At 40.4% G+C, this 19299-nt stretch overlaps 1 protein-coding gene across 1 annotated transcript in view; it reads right to left on the reverse strand.

Moving 5' to 3' along the window:
- DNAJC3 (DnaJ heat shock protein family (Hsp40) member C3) overlaps positions 1–18380 on the reverse strand; it is an 89863-nt gene extending 71483 nt beyond the window's left edge. Inside the window, exon 1 of the mRNA XM_012458619.2 lies at positions 18255–18380. Within this exon, the coding sequence (XP_012314042.1) occupies positions 18255–18336 (82 nt within the window). The 5' untranslated portion in view covers positions 18337–18380. The remainder of the gene's footprint in view (positions 1–18254) is intronic.
- Positions 18381–19299: the final 919 nt, after the last annotated feature.

Genomic DNA, 19299 nt, shown 5'->3' on the forward strand with positions numbered 1-19299 from the left:
TATGATGCTATCTTGCCCACAGCCAGAGTCAAGAAGTAGAAGCAAGCATGGCTCCTCTCATTATTATACCCAAACAACCCACTTGTAACATTTCTGCTTCTAGTCCTGGCAACGTTGAGCTCTGATGGTTTGGAGATCTTAGTCCTTAAAGGAGAAATGCTTCCAAAGGGGACACAACAATGTTTGATTAACTGGAAGAAGAGACTGCCACATGGCCGTTTTGTACTTCTTATAAGTCACTGAAATCAACAAGCGAAAAACAGTGGTTAATCTACTAGTTGGAAAAATGAAGCCCAATTACCAAGGGGAAACAAGTTTGCCATTTTGCAATGGAGGCAAAGTAGGATAAGTAGAACCCAGGAGATTCTCTAGGGCGTGTCTTACTACTTCCATGCCCAGTACAAAGTTAATGAAAAGTTACAGCAACTAAAAAACAGAGCAATTAGTAAGACACAGCCCCTTCGAGAAGGAAAGTTTATGAATCACTCTATCAGGTTAAAAAAAAAAAAAAAAAGCCAGAGTAGCTGAAACTGTTACTACTCTTTGCCTCTCCGGCAGAATACAAGAGAGGTATGGAATAGGTAGTAGATGAAGGAAGCCACGTATATCAGCTACGACCTCAGACCAGTTACAGACACAAGCTATGTAGTCGTAGCTTTTCATATTTTCCGTTTGATTTTATACATGTTTATTTGTATATATAGTCAATCTTCATAATTCAGATTCTGTACTTATTTGCCTATGCACTAAAGTTCATTTGTAATCCCGAAATTTATATTCACAGCATTTTCACAGTCATTCAAGAACATACGCATGTTCAGAGCAGCAAAATGCTGAAAACACTCCAAGCATATGTTCTAGCTGAGGCTGAACAAAGCAACACTCTACCTTCCTCTGTCAGCTTCCATATTATAAACAAGTGTTTTTTCCACTGTACATTTGGTGCCACTTTTTTGTGTATGCTTCCTGTCACTGATTTCACCATTTCAAGTGGCTCCAAGCATAGTACTGAAATACTGCCTAGTGTTCCTACGCTCAGGAAAGCTGGCTAAGCCTTACTGAAAATACATATGTGTTATTAGTTAAGCTTTCTTCAAGTACAAAAGACAGTGACATTAGCTGTAAGTTCAATGTTAATAAATCAACAATATGTAGTAAATAAGGTGTCTTTAAATAGAAACACACAGAAAACAAGGTTATGTCTTGATACGTTGAAAAAAGTTGTGATTTAAGGCTTACAGAAACTCAGTCCAGTATTTCCCCTAAGAGAAATGGTTCGATATTTGCTAATGCAGTGTTCACAATGACTTTATAGAACCACCATGAGTAACAAGAATTGACTGTACTAACCATATTCTTCTCTCTAATTCCCAATTTTATTTTATACACAAATTACTGAAGTTAACTTTACAATTTAGTCTTTATATAACTTAACTTTACAATTTAGTCTTTATATAACTGAATATTGAGTGGGACACTGATGGAGTAAGAGTAGTAATTTATGTAGCCAGTGATGGATACGTGACTGATGGAACCAGAAGTCTTCTTCATTCGAAAATGGGTAACAACCTCTTCGCTGCAAGAAGGATAGCTGTATCTTCTTAGTTAGAAAATTGTCTTAGTTCTTCTATTCAGGCTGCTATAATAAAAATATCATAAACTGGAAGGCTTATCAACAACATTTACTTCTCACAGTTCTAGGGGCTAGCAAGTCCAAGATCAAGATGCCAGCAGATTCTGTGTCTGATGAGGGCCCGTTCCTCATAGACTGCACTTTCTTGTTGAGTCCCTACGTAGTGAAAGAGGAAAACAAGCTCCCTCAGGCCTCTTTTATAGGGCCACTAATCCAAGTCACGAGGGCATAACCTAATCACCTCTGTAAGGCCCCGCCTCTTAATACTGTCACATTGGATTAGGTTTCAACACATGAATTGGGGAAATGGGGGAACACAAATATTCAGACCATAGCAAAAATAAAGTTGCTTTGTTGTACTGGTATTCAAATATGTGTAGAAAGGTACACACGGAAACTAAGTAGCCAAAGCATTTCTCCTTTATGGTAAGCAGGATGTTAGCTTTTTGGGGTGCTGAAGGACATTAAAGGAAGAAAATCAAAACAATGGTTGCTTGGGAGGGTAAGAGAAAAGATAGACTGGGAAGAGGCAGGAGGGAACTGCTGGTAATGTCCTCATCTTGCTTAGAGGTATGGGTTACATAGTTATATGTGGTTATCAAAACTCAGCAAATATATACTTAAAATATGGACATTTCATTGTACATTAATTTTGCATCAAAAAAAGTTGGTCATATGCCTGTTAAAGTATTTAGGGCCATGTATACTAGTGTTATTTTGAAATGCATTTTTAAAGGATTAATGGTTAGTAGAGAAATGCCCAGATGCGTATATGTTAAAACAAATATAACAAAATATTAGTAGTAGAATCTAGGTGATGGGTATAGGGACAAACACTGTAAAATTCTTTCAACTGTGTGATATGTTTAATAATAAAATGTTGGGAAAATACTATCGTGTTATAATGGGGGAATGTACACAGGGTACTGTGAGGGCAAAGTTAAGGAGTCTAACACTTACAGTTAAAATTAAATAAAATTTAAACTTGTTTCACAGTCACACAGTACAGTAATAGTTTAAGTGCTCAATAACTAGTGACTGGCATAGGAGAGAAAAATAATTTTCTCTCTACCTTCATAAATTGGGACTCCCTGTAACAAAAGACAGATTAACAAAAGTTGTTTCATATGTACACCTCAAACATACATGGGAGAAAACTCAAGAGAGCTGAGTAAATCTCCAGAGTAGATTTCAAAGAGTTTAAACTTCAAACTTGAATACCATTATTTGCTAAAAATAAAGGAAGTAGGGGGTGCTGGGGAAATCTCAGTTACAAGGGGATGGCCAGGAAAAACACTGAAAACAAAGATTTCTTGTGCACTTTTAAATCAATGCCTTTTCCACTTAGCAGCCCCTCTCCTCCTGGTGCAGGGCAGGGAAAAAGATTTCCCTTATAGATATAAATTTCTCTGACAAAAGTGGAACTTTTCAGAGCTACTCTTGTGTCTACAGTTTCTCAAAATAACCAACTCTAAATAACCAATATGCCAAAAAGGCATATTTTGGAGTGGCATATTGTGGGCTCCTAAAGTCATACTTTGGGGTAGTGTGACCTTGAGCTCCAACACCACTGCACAGGACAGTGCAGATGATACCAAACATCTCCCATCACAGAAAGTTCCACTGGATAGCCCTCAGGGGATTCCTCTCAAGTTTCACATGAAGCCTGAAGGAAAAATAGGAAGGATGCTACCTTTGTGAAAAGGCTGGAATAGGGAAACCAACTATCCAAAAACAAAGGACGTGACATTTAAGTCCCCAGATGTCAGAAGATTAATGAGACTTTCAAAAAAAATGAAAGTCTAGTATTTCAGCTAGCTCTCCTTGCCAACATGACATAATCATTCTGGAGCACAATACTTTAAGTGCTAGGTGTCTCTAATAAACATCCAGAGAGGAAGAGGGAAACCAATTCAGTATGTACGTAATAATCCAGGTGACATGATAGTGACTTGACCATGGAGTAGTAGTAGTGAAAATACAAAAAATAAGACAGAAAGAAGACACACATGACTTGTATCAACAGGCTGGATGTCGTGGTCAAGAACAGAAAAAGCAGGAGTTCAGGATACCCAAAGCAACTTACCGAGCAACTACCTGCCATTTTAGTCACCAAAAGCACTGAACTCCTTATTTCACCTAACACAGCAAAAAACTGATTGGAATTCACTTTACCTTGCTATTTTGCCTTCCAAACAAAGTAGCTTTTTCAGCTTTTTATAGTCTTACTCTGCAGTTTCTACATAGTGTCTTATTAGGTTGGTGCAGAAGTAATTGAATACCTTGGTTGCTTGTTGGACCCCTTGGTATAAGGCATGCAAAGAAAGGAAGAGAGATACTGGGGCTCAGAATATACCCTCCCAAACTATGACTGCAGGAGACTAGAATATGCCATCTCAAAACATATTTTTTTGGCATATGATTTGAAGCCAGTTATTTTGGGAAACTGCAAACATAAAAACAGCTCTGAAAACTTCTTTTGTGAAAATAATTTATGTAAAGAAAATTTTCATAAATAAGGGTATCTGGTAGATAAGCTCAGTGTTGCAGGCCTGTAAACCCAGCTATTCAGGTGGCTGAAGCAGGAGGACTGCTTGAGCCAGGAGTTCAAGACTGGCCTGGACAATACACTGAAACCCCATACCTTATATAAACAATAAAAGTAGGCCAGTTGCAATCGCTCACATCTATTATCCCAGCACTTTGGGAGGAGAGCACGGGAAGATCACTTGAGGCCAAGAGTTCAAGACCAGTCTGGACAAGAAAGAGAGACACCATCTCTATAAAAAATTTTAAAATGAGCCAGGTGTGGTGGCACACACCTGAAGTTCCAACTACTCAGGAGGCTGAAGCAGGAGAATCACTTGAGGCCAGGTGCTACAATTGTGCCACTGCACTCCAGTGTGGGCAAGAGAGCAAGATTCTGTCTCAAAAAAAAAAAAAAAGAAAAGAAAGAAAAGAAAAAATAAACTTTATCAGGAGAAATGTAATACAAACAGAATTAAGAACCTACTATATGCTGGAAACTTCTGTATCTTTGTTTCACTAAATTATCAAAACAACCCCAGGAAGTAAATGTCTTTCATAATTTTATAACTAATTATTAAATGTCTTTAATAATTTTAACTTCTTCGAGAAGTTAACCAGTCTGCCGAAGGACTCAGAACAACTGTCAAAACAAGATCCACTTCTAAGGACCAGTTTTCTTTTCGGCATAGTTAATGATCCTTTTCCCCATGTAAACCAGGCTAAGCTTTCCACAGTTACTAGGCTTTTCATGCTTCACTCACTTAACCCATCATTTAATGTAACATTTTACCCACAATCATTTCCAACCTCACAGGATGAACCTAAAATCTGAAGGGAGTCAAGAACACATGTGCAAAGTTCTTTGAACTTTGCTATGTCAAGCCACGTCATACTCTCACCCCAGGGGTTGAGTTACTCTTCAAACTAAATTTCTCTTGCCTTCTGGGATAAAAAGAGTATACAGTATTTCTGTCTTTTCAGAATAAAACTGAGATCTTTATTACATTATAAATTTACCCAACATAATTTCCATTTAATTATATAATATCACTTCCTCTATGAAAATTTCCACGGCACACACTAATCAACCAGAGAGAATTAATTATTATTCTTTTGGTGCATTTTGGCTACATTTCAATAATAGAACTTGCTACAGTCTAAGAGCTGATAATGTAGACCATTCTTTCCCCATAAGAGGCATTGTGCCTTCTCAATGAAATGTTCCCAGCTCTCATTTTACCTTCTTCCAAATCCAGCACCTATGCTGCTGCCAGGGCAATCCTTCAAAATGCACTTATACAAAAAATTCTGCAAAGTTTTCACATCATTGGCTAGATTAAAGCTAAATCCCTTCAGATACAAAGGCAAACACCACCTTTCAGGGTCAGGTCTCATGCTGTGGGTCCAGCCTCATCATCCATCATTCCTCCACCTCTTACTTTATGCTCCTATAAAAAACTAAACATTATACTTCCCTGAATATACCATGTTCTCATGCTTCATCCCTTTGCATTTGCTATTACATAAAATGGTCTTCCACACTTGCCTACTAGAGAAATCCCTACTCATTCATCAAGACTCTGCCCTCATGTCCTGCAACCACTTCCATTGAGAACTGCACAACAGGCATTTTCTGTGACTCTCAGCTACACTGTGGCCTGGAGACAGACAACACTGTGCATCTGCACTGAGAGTCACAAGCCCCAGAGCAAGGGTGTGACAGGGAACACATCACATTTCTGCCTGTCCAGGACATGGAGCCAGTGCAGCCCCCTAACATGCAGCAGAGACCTCAACCACCCCTAGCAGGACTAGTGCCTGTGCTCATCATTGGACTATTCGTGGGCAAGCTAGGTGGTCCAGCTCTACCCAGCTGTCTCACCTACCCCATTGCTAAACAGAAGCTCAGGGGACTAGGGAATTCCATTGTCCAGCCCATCACCTGAAACAATACAGTGCATCTCACAGTAAACAAAAATCAAGTACACATCTGTCTGCTTTTGCTGCTGCTGGCTCATATCAGTAAAGTACCACCTACAGGCCTGTTTTAAGTTGAATTGCACAACCAAATGTAAAACCTGTCAACAAAAGTACACAAGGCCATAAACGCAAACCAAATGACCTTACCCTACAGGATACTTTATAGGCACAAGGCAGGTTGGGGGAGAGAAAAAAAATCCCATCTAAATGAAGTAAATTCAAACAACTACAAGTGTCAGCTTCTCTAGATGAGAAATAACCAGCATTAAGAATTCTGGTACTATGAAAAATCTGAATGTTGTGACACTACCAAAAAGATTGCACTGGCTTTCTGACAATGGAATAAAACCAAAATTAAAATTCAGAAAAAGAGAGAAATAATTCAAAGTGTGAATTGTAAAGAAGCTCAACAAGATCCAAGAGAAGGCTGAAAACCAACACAAAAATAACCAGAAAAGCAATCAAGGAAATAAAGGAAGAGATAGAGGTCTTTAAAAAATAAAAAATATATTTTAAAAAATTCTGGAAATGAAAAATTCATTCCTATAAGGAATTTCAAAAAACAGTCAAAATAATTAAAAGCTTTAACAATTAACTGAACCAGGTAGAAGAAAACATTTCAGAGCTTGAAGGCTGGTCTTTTAAATTAGTCACACGCACACACAGAAAAATTTGTTTTAAAATTTTAAAAGAATATTTTAAAAAACAAAGCCTTCAAGAAATATGAGATTATGTAAAATGACCAAACCTACAACTTACAGGCATGCTAAAGAAGAAGAAAAAGTAAGAAATTAAAACACATATTTGAGGAAATAAAACAGGAAAAATTCCCTTATCTTGCTAGAGATGGAAACATCCGGATACAAGAAATTCATAGGGCACCTGGATGATACTACGTAAGATGAACATAACAAAGGCATGTAATCATCAGGCTATCAACAAATCTTAAAAGCAGTTAGACAAAAGTGTCAAATCATTTACAAAGGGAATCTCATCAGATTAAGAGTGAAATTCTCAGCAGAAACCTTACCTGCCAAAAGATTTTGGGGGCCTCTTTTTAGACCCCTCCAAAAAAACTCCTGCTAGCCAAGAATTTTATATCCTGCCAAACTAAGCTTCATAAATGAAAGAGAAACAAAGTATTTTACAGACAAGCAAACACTGAAGGAATTCATCACCACTAGAGCAGACCTATAAGAAAACCTCAAAAGAGTTCTAAATGTGGAAACAAAAGAATGATATTTGCCATGAAAAAAGCACATGTAAATACAAAGCTCACAGATCCTACAAAGGTATTACACAGGTGACATCAGGCGTGCAGCAGTTCCTCACTTGCTCCAAGACAGGTGCTGCGAGTCTACTGCAGGCTGGTCCAGGCTCCTCAGGTCCAGACCTGACCATTATCCAGTCGGTTCATGGAGAGGAGAGCTGAAAAAACCACACCCAAAATTATAGATGAAAGAGTCAAGACATATTGAAGGATTTAGAATGTAAAGTGATCAGGGAAGAGATCCAAGATGGCCATATAGGAACAGCTCTGGAGTGCAGTTCCCAGCGAAAAGAATGCAGAGGCCGCCACAGGTGATTCCCAGGCAAGCAAGGTCTGGAGTGGACCTCCAGTAGTCCTACAGCAGAGGAGCCTGACGGTTAGAAGGAAAACTAAAAAATAGAAATAAATAACTTTAACATCAACAAAAAGGACATCCACTCAGAGACCCCATCTGAAAGTCACCAACTACAAAGACCACAGGTAGATAAATCCACAAAGATGGGAAGAAACCAGCAAAAAAAGGATGAAAACACCAAAAGCCAGAACGCGTCTCCTCCTCCAAGGGATGACAACTCCTCACCAGTAAGGGAACAAAGCTGGATGGAGAATGATTCTGCTGAATTGACAGAAACAGGCTTCAGAAGTTGGGTAATAACAAACTTCTCTCAGCTAAAAGAACATGTTCTAACCCAATGCAAAGAAACAAACAACCTTGAAAAAAGGTTAGACAAAATACTAACAAGAATAAACAGCTTAGAGAAGAATATAAATGACTTGATGGAGCTGAAAAACACAACACAAGAACTTCGTGAAGCATACACAAGTTTCAATAGCCAAATGGACCAAGCAGAAGAAACGATATCAGATATTGAAGATCAACTCAATGAAATAAAATGAGAAGGCAAGATTAGAGAAAAAAGAGTGAAAAGAAATAAACAAAGCCTCCAAGAAATATGGGATTATGTGAAAAGACCTAATCTGGATTATGTGAAAAGACCTAATCTACATTTGATAGGTACACCTGAATAAGACAGAGAGAATGAATCCAAGCTGGAAAACACTCTTCAGGATATTATCCAGGAGAACTTCCCCAACCTAGCAAGGCAGGCCAACATTCAAGTCCAGGAAATACAGAGAACACCACAAAGATATTCCTCAAGAAGAGCAACCCCAAGGCACATAATCGACAGATTCACCAGGGTTGAAATGAAGGAAAAAATGCTAAGGGCAGCCAGAGAAAGGTCAGGTTACCCATAAAGGGAATCCCATCAGACTCACAGCAGATCTCTCGACAGAAACCCTACAAGCCAGAAGAGAGTGGGGACCAATATTCAACATCCTTAAAGAAAAGAACTTTCAACCTAAAATTTCATATTCACCCAAACTAAGCTTCATAAACGAAGAAGAAATAAAATCCTTTACAAACAAGCAATTGCTCAGAGATTTCATCACCACCAGGCCTGCTTTACAAGAACTCCTATAAGCAGCACTAAACATAGAAAGGAACGACCAGTACCAGCCACTCCAAAAACGTACCAAATGGTAAAGACCATCAACACAATGAAGAAAGTGCGTCAACTAATGGTCAAAACAACCAGCTAGCATCAAAATGGCAGGATCAAATTCACATATAACAATATTAATCTTAAATGTAAATGGGCTAAATGCCCCAATCAAAAGACATAGACTAGCAAATTGGATAAAAAATCAAAACCCATCAGTGTGCTGTATCCAGGAAACCCACCTTACCTGCAAGGACACACATAGGCTCAAAATAAAAGGATGGAGGAAGATTTACAAAGCAAATGGAGAGCAAAAAAAAAGCAGGAGTTGCAATCTGCTATTTTATCTGATAAAATAGACTTTAAACCAACAAAGATCAAAAGAGACCAAGAAGGGCACTACATAATGGTAAAAGGATCAATGCAACAAGAAGAGCTAACGATCCTAAATATATACACACCCAATACAGGAGCACCCAGATACATAAAGCAAGGTCTTAAAGTATATTAAGAACACAATGATAGTGGGAAACTTTAACACTCCACTGTCTATATTAGACAGATCAACGAGACAGAAAATTAACAAGGATATCCAGGATTGAACTCAGATCTGGACCAAGCAAACCTAATAGACATCTACAGAACTCTCCACCCCAAATCCACAGAATATACATTCTTCTCGGTACCACATTGCACCTACTCTAAAACTGCCCACATAATTGGAAGTAAATCACTCCTCAGCAAATGCAAAACAACAGAAGTCTTAACAGTCTTTCAGACCACAGTGCAATCAAATTAGAACTCAGGATTAAGAAACTCACTCAGAACCACATAACTCCATGGAAACTGAACAATTGGCTCTTGAATGTTGACTGGATCAACAATTAAATGAAGGCAGAAATAAAGATGTTCTTCAACACCAACGAGAATGAATAAACAACATACCAGAATCTCTGGGACACATTTAAAGCAGTGTCTAGAGGGAAATTTATAGCAATACATGCCCACATGAGAAGCAAGGAAAGGTCTAAAATTGACACCCTATCATCAAAATTGAAAGAGCTAGAGGAGCAAGAACAAAAAAACTCAAAAGCTAGCAGAAGACAAGAAATAACTAAGATCAGAGCAGAACTGAAGGAGACAGAGACACAAAAAACCCTTCAAAAAAATCAATAAATCCAGGAGCTGGTTTTCTGAAAAGATCAAAAAAATAGACCACTAGCCAGATAAATAAAAAAGAAAAGAGAGAAGAATCAAATAGATGCAATAAAAAACAATAAAGGGGATATCACCACCGATCCCACAGAAATACAAACTACCATCAGAGATTACTACAAACAACTCTATACACATAAACCAGTAAACCTGGAAGAAATGCATAAATTCCTGGACACTTGCACCCTCCCAAGCCTAAACCAGGAAGAGGTTGAAACCCTGAAGAGACCAATAACAAGGGTTGAAGTTGAGGCAGCAATTAAGAGCCTATCAACCAAAAAAAGCCCAGGTCCAGATGGATTCACAGCCAAATTCTACCAGACATACAAAGAGGAGCTGGTACAGCTGAAACTATTCCAAACAATCAAAAAGAGGGAGTCCTTACCAAATCATTTTATGAGACCAACATCATCCTGATACCAAAACCCAGCAGAGACTCAACAAAAAAACAAAACTTCAGGCCCATATCCATGATGAACACAGATGCAAAGATCTTCAATAAAATACTGGCAAACCGATTGCAACAGCACATCAAAAAGCTTATCCATCACGATCAAGTAGGCTTCATCCCAGGGATGCAAGGCTGGTTCAACATATGCAAGTCTATAAACGTAATCCACCATGTAAACAGAACCAAAGACAAAAACCACATGATCATCTCAATAGATGCAGAGAAGGCCTTTGACAAAATTCAACAACCCTTTATGCTAAAAACTCTCCATAAACTAGGTATCAATGGATCATACCTCAAAATAATAAAAGCTATTTATGACAAACCCACATCCAATATTGTACTGAATGGACAAAAACTGGAAGCATTCCCTTTAAAACCGGCACTAGACAAGGATGCCCTCTCTCACCACTCCTATTTAACATAGTATTGGAAGTTCTAGCCAGAACAATAAGGCAAGAAAAAGAAATAAAGGGTATTCAATTAGGAAAAGAGGAAGTCAAATTGTCTCTATTTGCAGATGACATGATTGTATATTTAGAAGACCCCATCGTCTCAGCCCAAAATCTCCTGAAACTGATAAGCAACTTCAGCAAAGTCTCAGGATATAAAATCAATGTGCAAAAATCACAAGCATTCCTATACACCAATAACAGACTAAAAGAGAACCAAATCAAGAGCAAACTCCCATTCACAATTGCTACAAAGAGAATAAAATACCTAGGAATGCAACTAACAAAGGATGTAAAGGACCTCTTCAAGGAGAACTATGAACCACTGCTCAAAAAAATAAGAGGACACAAACAGATGGAGTAACATTCTATGCTCATGGTTAGGAAGAATCAATATTGTGAAAATGGCCATACTGCCCAAAGTAATTTATAGATTCAATGCTATCCCCATTAAGCTACCTATGACCCTCTTCAGAGAACTGGAAAAAACCACCTTAAACTTCATATGGAACAAAAAGAGAATTCACATAGCCAAGTCAGAGCTGGAAGCATCATGCTACCTGACTTCAAACTATACTACAAGGCTACAGTTATCAAAACAGCATAGTACTGGTACCAAAACAGAGATATAGACCAATGGAACGGAACAGAGGCCTTGGAGGCAACACCACACATCTACAACCATCTGAGCTTTGACAAACCTGACAAAAACAAGCAATGGAGAAAGGATTCCCTGTTTAATAAATAGTGTTGGGAAAACTGGCTAGTCATGTGCAGAAAGCAGAAACTGGACCCCTTCCTGACACCTTACACTAAAATTAACTCCAGATGGATTAAAGACTTATACATAAGACCTAACACCATAAAAACCCTAAAAGAAACCCTAGGCAAAACCATTCAGGACATAGGCATAGGCAAGGACTTCATGACTAAAACACCAAAACCATTGGCAACAAAAGCCAAAATAGACAAACAGGACCTAATTAAACTCCAGAGCCTCTGTACAGCAAAAGAAACAATCATTAGAGTGAACCAGCAATCAACAGAATGGGAAAAAATTTATGCAATCTACCCATCTGACAAAGGGCTAATATCCAGAATCTACAAAGAACTAAAACAGATTTACAAGAAAAAAACAAGCCCATTCAAAAGTGGGTGAAGGACATGAACAGACACTTTTCAAAAGAAAACATTTATAAGGCCAACAAACATATGAAAAAATGCTCATCACTGGTCATTAGAGAAAGGCAAATCAAAACCACATTGAGATAGAATCTCACACCAGTTAGAATGGCGATCATTAAAAAATCTGGAGACAACAGATGCTGGAGAGGATATGGAGAAATAGGAACACTTTTACACTGTTGGGAGTGCAAACTAGTTCAACCATTGTGGAAGACAGTGTGGCGATTCCTCAAGGACCTAGAAATAGAAATTCCATTTGACCCAGCAACCCCATTACTAGGTATATATCCAAAGGATTATAAATCATTCTATTATAAACACACATGCACATGTATGTTCACTGCAGCACAGTTTACAATAGCAAAGACCTGGAACCAACCTAAATGCCCATCAATGATAGACTGGACAGGGAAAATGTGGCACATATACACCATGGAATACTATGCAGCCATAAAAAATGATGAGTTTATGTCCTTTGTAGGGACGTGAATGAATCTGGAAACCGTCATTATCAGCAAACTGACACAAGAATAGAAAATCAAACACCGCATGTTCTCACTCTTAGGCGGGTGCTGAACAATGAGAACACATGGACACAGGGAGGGGAGCATCACACACTGGGGTCTGTTGGGGGAGACTAGGGGAGGGGCAGCGGGGGGTAGGGAGGTAGGGGAGGGATAACATGGGGAGAAATGCCAGATATAGGTGACAGCGATGGAGGCAGCAAACCACATTGCCATTGTTACACTAAAATTAACTCCAGATGGATTAAAGACTTATACATAAGACCTAACACCATAAAAACCCTAAAAGAAACCCTAGGCAAAACCATTCAGGACATAGGCATAGGCAAGGACTTCATGACTAAAACACCAAAACCATTGGCAACAAAAGCCAAAATAGACAAACAGGACCTAATTAAGGACTATGCAACAGTCCTGTCTGTTCTGCACATGTACCCCAGAACCTAAAGTGCAATAAAAAAAAACTATATATACATATATATGTGTATATATATAAAATAAATAAATTACTCGGTCTGTGGTATTTTGTTACAGCAGCACAAGATACAACTGTAGGAGCAACATTTTCAGAAGGTGTGAGGAAATGGAATCCAGGTTGTTAAGTATACAGATTAGATTTCTCTGGGAATAGAGACATTTTATGTATTTTAATAGGAGAAAAAGTAGCAGAATAGGTACAAATGTAGATAAGCTAGTAAATTTTGAGGTAGAAAGAAGAAGTTCGCTGGGCACGATGGCTCACACCTGTAATCCCAGCACTTTGGAAGGCTAAGGCAGGCAGATCATGAGGTCAAGAGATTGAGATCATCCTGGTCAACATGGTGAAACCACATCTCCAATAAAATTACAAAAATTAGCCAGGCATGGTGGCGCACACCTGTAGTCCCAGCCACTCGGGAGGCTGAGGCAGGAGAATCTCTTGAACCCAGGAGGCAGAGGTTGCAGGGAGCCACGAACATGCCACTGCACTCCAGTCTGGCAACAGAGCGAAACTCCATCTCAAAAAAAAAAAAAAGAAAGAAAAAGAAAGAAGAACTTGCCTTGTGATGGCTTTCATTTTCTCAATAAAGACAGGTCTAAAAGAATGAAGTAGGGAAGAGGAGAAAAGAGAGTTTAAATTAGAGGCTTAAGGAGGGAGGAAAATCCTTGAAATACCGATTTTCAAGAATAGACATACTAAAGAATTATAGGAATGTTAGCAGCATTTAACGTGCAATTACAACTGAGATTGTTTCTTTAAAATGAGACTAATCAGGGCCAGGTGCATTGGCTCACATCTGTAATCCCAGCACTTTGGGAGGCCAAGGCATGAGGATTGCTTGAGCCCAGGAGTTCAAGACCAGCCTGGGCAACAAAGAAGACCCTATCCCTACAAAAATTTTAAAAAAAAAACTTGGTGGGTGGTGTGGTTGTGCACACCTGCGGTCCCAGCTATCCAGGAGACTGAGGTGAAAGGACTGCTTGAGCCCAGGAGGTCAAGCCTACATTGAGCTAGGATAATGGCACTACACTCCAGCCTGGGTGACAGAGCAAGATCCTGCCTCAAAAAAAAAATGAAAAATTAAAATAAAGATCAATGAGACTTATCAGCAAAGTTGTCTTTTTCCTCCATCCATGTTCACCTGTGAGGTATAATAAGAGTTGGCCGAGTTGAATTTAACCAGTCCTGGGTTTTGGCAAGTAAAACAAAAGCTTATAGGGGCCAATAAATAAATGGTCATTTGCAGTGCACTAACTACAATGATGGACCACTCGGTCTAAACTGAGAAAGGAGAAAAACAAGACATGGATGCTTCACAAATGCAGGTCTTAAACCCCAAGTGGTCTGTAAACTCAAAAGCAAAAGCCATGAGTTTTATACTATGTATATATACCTCACCAAAGAGCAATATAGTTAGTACAATTTGCTGACTGATTAAATGAGTCTTATCCATATTTCCAGAACTCCAAATGATACAAATTCACCAGACTTAAGTTTTTAAGTAGCTTTCTAAAGATATGGAAAGAAAAATAAATCTATGGTTGAAATGTTTGAGTTCTGAAGAGCAGGTGAATGGGTTCCCATGATATTTCCATATGAACAAAGATTAATTTGTTCATAAGGACATTAATCAATCACAGCAGAAATTAAACTTAACAAAAACTAACTTCATATGGGAAAGTAAAACCTAATTACTACAGTGCATCCCCTCTCAGAACAACTCCCCCTGCCCCACAGAATGAAAACCACTGAATTTCCAGGCAGTCTCTCAGCAAATACTAACTAGTCAAGAGAACTGGAACTTTGATACTACTGCTAACTATTGTTTATCTTATTAAAGAATTTAAAATAATTCTAGAAAATATGTGACCACCTTTTATAATGCTTTATTTACATAAATTACTTAAAGTCATTCATTTTGCTACATTATTTATTCTTTCTATATTTCAATAATGTCAAGAAAATCCTAGAGAAGACAAAACATACCTCAGTAGGCTAGGTTCAAATAAAATTATCACAAACTTTTATACATATAGATTTTCATTTGGTCAAAATACATGGTTTAATCAGCTCAGTGAAATAAAGAAAAGATGAGTCCAGATAGCATGTTAAGGAAGAGAAAGAGATAAAACTATAATAACAGAAAAAGGTTTGTTTCCCAGGCTGTGTTGCTACTCAAGTCACCAACAGAACAAACTATTAGCAAAGAACTGAAGTAACTTCCTTATCTGTAACATGAGAATACTAAAGCAGATACTACTAAAGTTTTCTTTCTATTCCAAAAATTCTACTTCATCTAGTGCTTTAGACTTCACTCTTTCAAAGGCCTTTGAGAAGGAAGGGTGCTAAAAGACTCAAACTTTCAATTCAAGATATATATACTTTCTGTCTCTGGATGACAACCAAAAAGTCTAGAAGAACAGAGACAAGTATTTCAAAATCAGAAAAAAAAAAACAAAAAACCTAGGTCATCTCTTCTCCATCCTGTGCCACTCTTCGTTCCACATTCACTTCTCTTATAACCATTTTCCTTCATCTCTTTTTTTTAAAGTGAATTATATTGTGTACATTTGATGTTTGCAACATAGTATTATGAGATACACACAGATTAAACGGTTACAATAGTGAAGCAGATTAATATATCTATCATCTCACATAATTACTTTTTGTGTGACAAGAGCAGCTAGAATCTACCTATTTAACAAAAATCCTTAATACAACACAATTTTATTAAGCCTCAGGCCTAGCAGTAACACTATTTGCATACCAGAGAACTACGAGGTTAGTGAATCCAGACACTGAATTTATTTAGGAAAACGGGAGCTAACAGTTTGCTAATTCAAGTCAGGGCTTCTTACCTTTATAACCCCATCACCAAATCCAGTATCAAATACAAAGCAGACACCTAACTTAACTCCTCTATATAATTTATTACACCAGTGGTTCTCCAATGTGGTCATCTGGGATCTTTCTAGAAACGCAAAATTTCAGGTCCCATCGAGACCTAATGAAACAGAAACTCTGTAAGTGAGGTACAGCACTCTGTTTTAAAAAGCCCTCTGTGTGCGATTTTGATGCACACTCAAGTTTGAGAACCACTATATTAAACCTTCGGGAAATAACCTTCTTGTTAATTACAAAAAAAAAAAAAAAAAAAAAAAGGTGCTTTTTTTTTCTCAGCTGCCATCACTTACAAATGCTTGGACTCACAGGATGCTTTCAACCACTTAACTTCTGTCTCCATCCTGCATACAAAATGAACTTTAGTAAAACCTTTGGAGCCTCAGTTCCCTGGTCTGTAAAGTGGGAATAACACTACAGACTTCCATGAATAAGAGATGGCTCACAGAAAGGCTCCTTTCTTTCCTTTCCTCTCTGTCACCTGTACCAAGTCCCTGCTACTTTACACAAACAATGCTCCTAGACACTCTGGCACTCCTCTAAGAAATGTCACCACTGCCTCCTACACAGAAAAGCTCTCTAATGAGGTTTTCTTATGGAAAATACCACAGGAGGGAAATGAAGAGTTGAGAGTCCTACAGAATCATACAGAACAGCGATTCTAAAAAGGTGGTTCACAAAGTAGTGGGAAAAGCAATCATTCAAAACAGTGCATCTCTGTAACTTAAAAAAAAAAAAAAAATCACCATTTAACAAAACATAGGCAACTTTCTCTTAAGTGTCCAAAATAAATCATTAATGATAACTGGAGATAAATACTACAGATGGGGGTGGGAGGCAGGAGGAATGAAGCTTTTGAAAATGCAAAAGAACTAGAATATGACCCATATTAAAGTGGTACAGACCTTCAAATTCCAATCCCCTAGATTTTCTGGGGGCAGCCTCACTGTCAAATTATTTGTCCCAGTGTTGCCACACTATGTGTTCTCATTTGGGGTTCAAAAAATATGGTTACCAGGGAACCAAAAGCAAAAGCCTATTGCTATGGGTGAGACCTAAAAACTGGGGAGTACTACTTCAAAAAAAAAAAAGCTGAGAACTTTTAGAGGAATTCACTATAAACAATTTCCAATTTTTAGTTCCTCGCTCCCTCTGAATGGAATATTCAGGTTTAATTTGACCTCCTTGACAACTAGCCCTTTTTATGAGGATGAAATTAGATCAGTGCATGTGATGTGTCATTATACTAGAATATTTCGCACACTAACCGCGCCAGGAGCATTCGTTAAATCGGCACTATCAGCTTTAATTCCTCCTCCCCTCTGCCAGCCAAGCTAGGACAGCCCTCTATTTTCGTTATTCTGTTGGAGTAGCCAACATTCCAGTCTGCAGGACTGAAGAGAAATTTAATCGCTCCTATCTTTTCAAGGGAACCCTTTTTTTTCAGAGACCTTGGAAAAGAAATGCCAGCCAGACGTTGAATGACACAGTGCTGGGAGTTGTAAGACCACAAACTCTGTGCCTTGCCGTCCGGGAAGAGGAATTCCAACAGCGGCTCCTCATTGAACCTAACAATTTCTCCACACGACAGTGCATCGTAATGTGAATGGTTACTAACTTTTTAAATAGTCAACACCGTCCTCTCCAACTCCCAGCCGGACAGGACAACCCTACCCCGCCCAAGAACTCCAGAGCGAAGGAAGCCTTTTGGCCACCTTAGTGGTTCCTCCCAGCACCAATGACCGCCAGTGTCCCCAGCCGCCCACCGAGGGTCCCAAACGAGGCCGAGACCCGAAAGCTGCCCAAGTCTCCGCATCCCAGGACGTCCTGAAGTCGCAGCCCGGTGGCCCCGCTCCCCGCCCCGGGGCGCACCCCGCCTCCTCCGACCCCTACGGCCCCGTTCCTCACTCCAAACCCACTGTCCCAGCCCCGCGGCCCGCCGGTCCCCTCGACTCTTCCCCAGGCAAACCCGGAACTGGGCGCGGGCTCAGGCCCAATCCAGGCCGCGGGATCCCCCGGCGCTTGCCCCACCTCCCGAGTCGTCCTGGGACACGCGCCCGGGAGCAGACGGGGAAGCGCGGGTGGCCTGCTCCGGGAGCCCGCTTCCCGGCCAGGGCAGGGCAGGACTCACCTTCGTACTGCAGATCCACTAGGACCAGCAGGAAGGGGAACACCGAACCCAGCCGGCTGGTCACGGAGCCGGGGGCCACCATGTCCGAGGGCTCGCGAGTGAGGAGAAGGAAGGGTGTGTGGCCCACCAGCCCGCGCCGGCACTCTGGCAGCAGCTGCGCCCGCCCGCGGTCGGCTCTAGCTCGGGCCTCAGCGTCTCTGGCGCCCAACAGAGGAAGGCAGCGGTGGGCGGGGCCCGGGCGACGCTACGCCCCGGAGCGCCGCCGCCGTCCAATGGCCTTCTTCCTGGCCTCTCCTTTCCCGGGCTCGCCGGGGTCGTGGTTCGCGCTGATAGGCTGCAGAGGCCGCCGCCCCGCCCCATCGCTGATAGGATAACGTGGAAGCACGAGACAAGGCTGCGTCCGCGGGTCGCAGAGCTGTCAGCGAGCTCCACACCGCCGCGGCCGCCGAGCCCGCATGCGCAGACTGAGACGGCCCTTTTGGGCCAGTCCCGCCGCGCTAGGATGGCGAGTGGAGTGATTTGATCCATTCGTGGTTCGCCGGCGAGGTGTTAGGAGTGGAAGGCGCAGCCGCAGCGTCCGAATGGGAAGGCCAAACACGTTCCTGGGGAGTCAAGAGGAGCTGCAGGACGCCTGGAATTGAGGTCTCGAGTGAGCCGGGAGCGTCCCGGAACAAATACTGTCTGAACTGAGCCGTAAGCAAGAAACGGCCAGGAGAAGCTGGGGCTTAGTTAATCAGGGCGATCTGATGGTTAGACCATTTCAGGGACTACCAGGGAGAAGTGCGTAATTGCTCTAAGGCAGGTAGGTAGCTGGCCTGGAAACTTGTGAACCACCCACTCCAACTTTCAGCAAACCAGCGTGCCCAGGAAAAAAGAGCGGTTGTGGAAGACCCAACTTTCAGCAAACCAGCGTGCCCAGGAATAAAGAGCGGTTGTGGAAGACCCTGTGAAGAGACCAGAAAGGCACTGTGGCTTAAGAGAGCAAGGCGTTCCTGAGCGCGGCCAACGTCAACTGTTAAGAAAAAACAAATGTGAGACCGGATCC

This window comes from Aotus nancymaae, unplaced genomic scaffold (assembly GCF_030222135.1).
Source record: "Aotus nancymaae isolate 86718 unplaced genomic scaffold, 86718_ANA_hifiasm-v0.15.2.pri h1tg000048l, whole genome shotgun sequence".
In the NCBI taxonomy this organism is placed as follows: domain Eukaryota; kingdom Metazoa; phylum Chordata; class Mammalia; order Primates; family Aotidae; genus Aotus; species Aotus nancymaae.